General features: G+C 36.1%; 1 protein-coding gene across 1 annotated transcript in view; it reads right to left on the bottom strand.

Moving 5' to 3' along the window:
• Positions 1 to 1,433: 1,433 nt before the first annotated feature.
• The window catches only part of LOC103895957 (macrophage mannose receptor 1), a 33,630-nt gene continuing 26,933 nt past the window's right edge, over positions 1,434 to 8,130 (bottom strand). Inside the window, exons 25-30 of the mRNA XM_009275708.2 lie at positions 7,219 to 7,384; positions 5,499 to 5,651; positions 3,853 to 3,969; positions 3,415 to 3,582; positions 2,128 to 2,163; positions 1,434 to 1,778 (exon numbers count right to left, since the gene is read on the bottom strand). Coding sequence (XP_009273983.1) covers positions 1,579 to 1,778; positions 2,128 to 2,163; positions 3,415 to 3,582; positions 3,853 to 3,969; positions 5,499 to 5,651; positions 7,219 to 7,384 — 840 coding nt within the window. The 3' untranslated portion in view covers positions 1,434 to 1,578. The remainder of the gene's footprint in view (positions 1,779 to 2,127; positions 2,164 to 3,414; positions 3,583 to 3,852; positions 3,970 to 5,498; positions 5,652 to 7,218; positions 7,385 to 8,130) is intronic.

Here is an 8,130-nt window from a genome sequence, read left to right as displayed (position 1 = left end):
TTTACAAACTTAGCCAAAGGTGTAGAATAATGTGTGTCCATCCAGCAAAGAAGTGCAGGGGAAAAAATTGAAAGCTCAGGAGGAAACGTGTTAGCAGGGGTGCCCCATGTTTTAAGATAGCCCTTGATAAAACAACTGAAGTAAGTATTCCTAAAGGAAGGAGGTACTTCCATTCTAAGTAGCTATCAATAACATTTTTACTTAGGAGCCTTTATTGTTTACTGGATATCTAGAAAAAAGGTAAATAATAGAGGTAATACAAGTGTGTTCTTAAGCTGCTCAGGCATAGGCATATATGTCCTGGTACAGAAACCTGTTCCACATGTGCCACTTATTCCAGATATTCTCTTCTCTTTAAAAGAGATCTTTAGTTTGGCATTATCTTTTTGTCAGTCAGAGACCTTACGCATAGGGAGAGGGTAAGAAATTCTAACTACAGTTCTCACAGAAGGGCCAAAGATAGAATCTGTTTCCCGTTACAGAAGCTCCTCTGGTCTAGCCCTGCTCCTTCGTATACTTCTTCACTGAGGCCTGTGAGTACCCGGTGCCCTCCTGTGGCTTGGAGAAAGGTGTTTTCATAACTCAGGAGGGATGATGCATGTCTTAAAATACGCAGAATGATAAACTGCCCCCTGAGGCAAACACTGCTGTTGTGTACAATTGAAGAAAAGCTAAAAGGGGATCTAGGCAGTACATTATCAAATGAAACTACAACAAAAAAAGGAAGAATTTATTTTCAAAAAGTACATCAGTGATTTTATTTATCTGAACTGGAGAGTTATATAATGCAGTATAAGATAGCCATTTATTATACATGCTTGGAGTTAAAAAGGGGCATCTCTGCATTCTGAAAGCATCATTACTGAAATAAAACCCAGTGGAAAGATCATCTACTGTTGTATTTTTATTATTAATTTGAACCTGGCAGAAAAATGTTGATATTTACAGAATAATATAAAAGTGCAAGGCTGCAGGAAATGGCATAATTATTCCCAAAGTTCAGACTAGAAGTAGGAATAAAGGAGTCTTTTCAATTTTTTTCCATCTTTCCAACTATTTTTTGGTAAGGGAATAATATTTAATTCACAGATGCAGGTATTATAATAGGTTTTACATGAATGAAAAGATAGTATCATAAACTGTGAAGATGAAAATCTGAAATGAGCAGTGTTTCCCGTCATAGTCTAGATAACACTGCAGCAATACAGCAGGAAAAAGTAATGTAAAGGTATGAGCAAAAACTAGACCCTACACTGAGTTAAATAAAACAATTTCACATAGTAAATATCTGTCAGAGTTTCCCCCTAGCACCTCTGTAGCCAACTTTTCAGCCATGATCATTTATGTGAAAGATGTTTGTGTACTCCCCAAACTAAACAAAAAAACAGAAACTCTCTAACACTTTGGAGGGAATTTTGGAGGGAGTATGTGTGTGTGTGTATTTATATAAATCCATGAACGTCATATTTGTGAAGAGAGAAGACTATTATCTGGGTAGGAAAATGCAAAGCTGGCGTAAGATTTCATGGATTCATAGACTGTTTTTTGTTAGTTGGAATATATGGGTATTTTGTCAGACTACATGTCGGTATGTCCATCTTTTTCTTGGATATCCACAGTTGCTTCTGGTCCACTCATTCTGGTTGAAATATGTAGCTGGTTTTGTCTTTTCTTCCTCAAGTAGAAATAAACTATACTTCCAGCTCCAAGTATAGAAAAGGCTAGAAGAACGAACAGCCAAATGATGCTGGTGGAAAGTACTTTCTCCATTTTCCCTTCTGTAAATGGATGAAATGGAATCAACACCTTTGATCTTAAGAGATTTCAGAATCCAGTAATAGATGGTATTTCTTCAACTAAAAGTCAGACAAATGCAATATGTGTGTAGATTTTCAGTTCAACAAGTGGTTTGGGTTTTTTTACTAACAAAACCAAATAAAATATAATTAAATCTGATCAAAAAGCAGTTTACTTCAGATTTACCTCTATTTCCTCTAACTAGATACAGATGAATTTTATGGACTTTTTATTTTTAAAAACTCTAGAAATACCTAGAAACTATATAATTATATTCTTATTGTATTTGAGCACCTCCTTATAATTCCACTTAAAAGGAAGTATGCTTACCTGTATTTTCTGGTGACATCTCTGTGTTTTCAGGAGCTTTCAGAAGAAAAAAAAAATGTTGTTTCTGAGTGATTTAAAAAAAAATGAGGCATTTTAAAGTTCCTAAGTCCAGATGCTCCTGACAGTTCTCCCTAAATCCACCTGCTGATAACAACTGCTCTCCTGAAGAGATGGAGCTAAACATGTGTGAATCTCTAGTAGAATGCTCTGCTCTTTCATTCCAAGAGCATCTGACCTCCTCAGTCAAGATACCCAACAAGACATGAGATTAGAGCCAGATTTCTGTTACATCTAAAAGTGTTTTCAAATATGTTCATTTCTAAGAAACTGCCTACAGGATCTTTAATACTTTTAAGGTGTTTTCTGAAACAGGAAAAATTTCCTGAATGTCTCGAGTGTTAGAAATATGTCATGAGCATTTTACTTGAGCTGAAAAGGATCTTCTGTGAGTTTAGCGCCTTCTGTCAGAGACAACCATTCCATGTGAATGTGGTTCCTATGGTAATTGCACTTCCTAAACTTACCAGGTAAGGGAAAGGTGAACAGAAATATGAAGTTTAACCAAACAAAATGTTCGTGTTCTGGACCACTTTCATTTAATCTCAGTTGGTAATCAAACTCATGCGTTTTCTTGCAGATTATAATTTGCTGTCAGGGGTGTACCAGCATTTTATTAAACATGATTCTATCACACTGTAGATAAAGAGTGCCGCAAGAACGTGTGTTATCGTATTGCTCAAATCCATCAGCTCAGAGGACAGTAATGAAAGGAATCACCAATTCCAGCATTTCTACAAGACAGAGTTTTCATCGCACTCATCAGAACAAGATTATTTTTTCTGGAGAGTATATTCTGCTGAAATTAAACAAAACGTTGCTTTTGAACTTAGATTGTGAGATATTTGAGGGAAAATTCTACTGAAAACTGGCTTTTTATTAAAAATGAGTGGTCTTTGACCATTCTTTTGCCTAAACATAGGGGTCTGATGTATTCATGATGGCTGCATGGGGCTGATGTTAATTTTACAGGAGTTAAGGGAGATGAAAGGGGTCTGATGTATTCATGATGGCTGCTTGGGGCTGATGTTAATTTTACAGGAGTTAAGGAGATGCAGCCTTCTGAGGAGGCAGTCGGAAGCCATGTGGGGCTCCTCAGTATTTAGGCAGCCAAATCCTGCTATTAGAGCCTATTGGTTTTGCACACAAACCTATAAAGTTTTACAATTTTATGTTATACAATGAAAATACTTTATCAGGCATTATTAATGTATTAGAAATATTACTTACTTTTTGTTTTTTTACAGATATATCCTTTTTTGAAAGAACAGACGTTCGTGTTCCAGTAGCCGGACCATGCACATACTTCTCCACACTCTTTATTCCTTTTGTTTGAAGGTTCTCCCATTTGCCAGTTGACAAAATCCATTGCAGATTTGTCTGTCCATACCCACTGTCCTAATATTTAAAATGAGCATATATGTATAAAATACAGGGGTTCAGACAGATAAAATAAGCTGTGATGGGGAAACCAAAAATTTATAGCACGAATAGGTAGTTAAATGTTTCAGTTACATTTCTAAGCATATGTAAGCATGCTTTGAAATAAACTTTGTATATTTTTTATATATGTGTACTTTCAAGTATACAAAGTTGCTTTCTTTTTAATAGAACATATCATCATATTGTATGATATGATAATGTATGATTAAATATTGAAAATATTACCTCTGTCATTTTTCTTTAGCCCTATCCAAAAGTTCGGCGATTTTCCATGGAGTATCTTAATGGTGTCTGACAGAAAGTTTGCTTCAGTATAGTCTCCTACTGATACCAAATTAGCAGCTGAAAAAATACTAATGAACACATCACAATGTCTCATTTTCTTACAGCTTAAGTCAATAAACACATACAAGCTATGCAAAAAAATATAAAAGACACTGATTCTTGCACGTAATATTCACTAGTCTCATTACGGTTATTATATTGCTGTATTGTATTTTGAGCATGACTGTGAGCTGTATGGGTACAAATCAGCATGAAGACATGGATTTTTGTTTAGCCTTTGGTATTTTAGAGAAGAAAAATTGCTCTCCTGCAATACTTTTTGGACAGGTCCAACCACACCCCAGAATGTAATGCAAGTAGACTGAAAGTGGTACATATGATGTAGTCAGCACCATGCATGTTGCCACTACAGCTCTGTTACCCACCGGTGGCTGGGCAGCATTTTTGGCCATGCCTATGTACCGCAAGGGTAGATAGGATGTGTAAGCAGCTGGAGGTTGCGGTCCAGAAGATGTCCAGAAGTTGATTTATAATTGCCATATGCCCTGGCATTACAAATACACAAAGCTGCGTTGGGGTCATCAGGAAATGACCACCTTCCTGGCCTGGCCAATGAGTAGCGTGTAGGCAAAAGTGTAGGAATTTAGAATATGGACCAATGTCCAAATGCAACCTTTTATTCTGGTTATTAGTCTAATGTTTACTTTTTCTAGTAATTATGTGATTTATCTTTCTACAGAACCATTTCAGGAATTCTGTTGTCACACAGCTGAAAAGTAAAATGCCTTTGCAAAGCTACTTTTTCTCTTTACTCAGTCATAGGTCAGTGTTTTCATACATACAAGGAAGTGCTGCTAGAAATCCTTGTATTCTCTCTTACAATTAAAAGACTATCACTCAGACATATAGTGCTAATGTATAGGATGTTTCCTATTCTTATGCTGAAATGCATGCTGCATGACAGCAATTCTCAGTGAACAGTCAGGAGAAATCAGAAATGTGTAGTAAAGTGTCTTTTCCTCTCCCTGATCCACATGCAGCTCTTCTCTCCAGATTGTAGACAGCAACGGGGGCTGTTCCAGAGCAGGAGCTACATGGCTGGGTGTGTTTTACTACTTCATGAAAGCTAAATGACCTCTCCATCTCGTTTGTTGTCCAGCCAGTGAGATCCAATTAATAAACTGTGCCCTGGAACTAACAAAGACAACTTTCCTATGAGTTTATATCTCCTAGTTTACACTGTGTGTGGATTCCCTCTTGTTTGGGGAAGGGAAAGCTAACCCTGCAGTCTGTGCCTTACTGGGACTCTAAAAGTGGTTATCATCTCCCTACCCAATTACTGATTTCCATAAAACTAGTAGGAATTTCATATTTTTGAGATATTCACATTTCACCTGGTATTTGAGATATCAGATGCCTCTGTCTTTGACAATGTTGAGTTTTATTGTGAAAAAGCATGCTCAGAAAAGCAAGCTAAAAAGCATTAAGTATGAAGTTTTAAAGTAATTTAAGATTTGCTTAGCAATATCACCCATTATTTTATGTGTTTAATTACAACTTCAGTCTTTCTAAATCAAAACACTCACCTAGTCGGGCACATTCCTGATGAGCTTGAGACCAGCTTTTTTTCCTGGAGGCCTCAAAGTAATAGCAGTGACCGTGGAAAGGTATCCAAGATTTGTGTCCTCTTGATTCAGGGCATTTTCCAGGAAGTTGCGGGGGCTCAGTAGGGGCCATTACTGATAAGAAATCAGGTAGTTGGAATTTAGTTATTTTATAAAATTTGTTTTTCCCATTATGCTAGTAAGACAAAACTAAACAGACTATATTAGGTTTGTCATCATAGAAGAAATGAAGCATGTTCTAAAAAGAGCTTGGATGTGGCTTTGATTTTGTGTTTGAGAGCATATTTTGCTTCATATTTATTTATCAAGGTGATTAGGAAGATACACTAGCCTATAAGAAGTATAGATTCTGTCTAATGATGATTTTTGTAATTACTTCAGTCAATAAAATATCCAGGTGGTTTTCGGTTATAAATATCTGCCTAATCAGTTAAAACTACTGTTTTTAAAATGTCTTCTGACACTTCAGTCTCATTTTTGACAGGATCAAAACCTTATAGCAGAAACTGTGATTGTGAATGAAAGTGTTGGTATAACTAAACATGGCTTGTAGGATTTTTTATTAAACTGCATCCTGAATAAATTCTATCGTGATTGATAGGATAGGAGGATTTTGGATGAGAAGATGAGTGCAGATGGAATGAAAATTAAATGTTCTGCCAAATTACATTTTCTTCCTGTGAGAATTCTACAGTCTATTTCATTCCCTATTAAGGAACAGTCAGCTCTCAAATTAGTTTTCCAGATTATTAAAGTGAAAGAGACATTATATATCAAATCTCAGGATTTTTGTCAAATCATAACATCTTAGAATGTAATTTAGCATGCAATTTTAAATTTTCTCATGATTCAAGATTTTCCATAATGTTGACAAAAACAAGAATATAGCTAAATTGTGAAATCATATTTATACTTATTTCCACAGAAATTATAGACGTTTGTGCTTGGAAGGCTCCTAAAGGGGTTATTTACTTCATCCTTGTGCTCACAGGTGACATGAAGTTGATGATTATCATTTCTAACAGATGTTTGTCCTGTCTGTTCTTAGCAACCTGTAGTGATGGAGATTCCCTGATCTGTCTGAAGTATTTATTGAAGGCTTCTGTACTGATAAAGTAGAAGGTTTTCCTTGCCGTATTTAAGTCTGTTACTCCTTTCCAACTCATATCAGACATGAGGAAGAATTTAATTCCATTCCTTAGGGCTCATTTTTAATATTTAAAATTGATAATCTGGTTTCTCTTAGTCTTTTGTTTCTTAGTCTTTTGTCCAACTCCAATTATAATCTTTCCTTTTAATTCTTGTTTCCTGGTCATCCGAAAGCCCTAGTTGACTGAGAGCCTTTTCAAACTTTGGTGCCCCAAACTGGATACAGAAGTTCATCTGATGCCTAATCAAAACAGATCTCATAGCAAGTGAATGACTTTTCCTATTAGAACGAATAGTTAAGAAATTAATGAGTATTCAATCCTTTGGTTTTTAGGCTTTTGGTGATTATTATTATGAATTTATTTACTTCTGGGAATAATTCATGTCAATATTTAGAGCTAGTTAGTTAGCTACTCATGTCTTCCTGTATACTAGTGTATAAAACAAGTATTTTTCCAGTGGCTTATTATATTTAGCACCATTGATAAATCTACACACCCTCTAATTAAAGCACTTATATTCAATTGCTTACCATCTGATTTTTTACAGACAGAAAAGAGTTTTTTCTTGCAAGAAGCTGTCTTCCAGGCACCATCAGTGTCTACGTAGACACATGCTAATGTCTGTTTTGGTTCCCCACTGGACCACTTGCTGTAAACTAATCTCCATCTGTCAATCCATTGATACTTGCCATTGGTCTGGAAGCAAAATCTATATGGTAATTTCAAGGTTGCTGAGAATGACATAGCTACTACACAGGATCCTCAAGAAGACTCTCATGTAACCAGTATGGAATCACATGGAATCTAATGCCCCCTTTTTGTGCTTGTAAATGCTAACTGCAACAAAATGTACAGTGTCTGTTATCCACAAATGTGAATGCAGAATGATTTTTTTTTTCCTGCCCTCCAAAAAGTATCTAACATTAATTCAGAGCATTTTTCAAGCATTGGAAAATGGAAGAGAAAAAAGAAAGGGGGCATGAGAGAAGGCATAAAACTGGGAGTCAGGGAAGACATCATGTTGGTACGACCACCCAAAGGTCTGCATGGAAAGTGGGAGTGTGGGTGGGAGTGTTCTTAATAAGCAGCGCTGATCGCCGTCGCTTTTGTTGTAGTTACCGTGACTGTGATTCATGGGGAAGAGTGTAGCATGTCAAAACACACCTACCATCCAAATGTTCACCCTCCCCTGTCATACAGCTGATGTAGACATCTCACAAACAGAAAGGATTTTTTTTTCCATAATATTCTAACTTCTTAATGGGAGCAATTACACCAATTGCATTTTCAAATGAAAAAATACAACCATTGGTCAATATGTACCATATCATATAGCCTCCAGATTCCTTTAACTAATTTTTACCCCTGTTTCTGTCCACAACTGTATTTTGCTGCTGCTACCATAAATGAGACTACTCTAGTAGAATGTGTGAGCATAAACA

This window comes from Aptenodytes forsteri, unplaced genomic scaffold (assembly GCF_000699145.1).
Source record: "Aptenodytes forsteri isolate BGI_AS27 unplaced genomic scaffold, ASM69914v1 Scaffold172, whole genome shotgun sequence".
Classification (NCBI taxonomy): domain Eukaryota; kingdom Metazoa; phylum Chordata; class Aves; order Sphenisciformes; family Spheniscidae; genus Aptenodytes; species Aptenodytes forsteri.
Note: the sequence above shows the minus strand (reverse complement) of the source record. Positions and strands in the feature narration are given on the sequence as shown.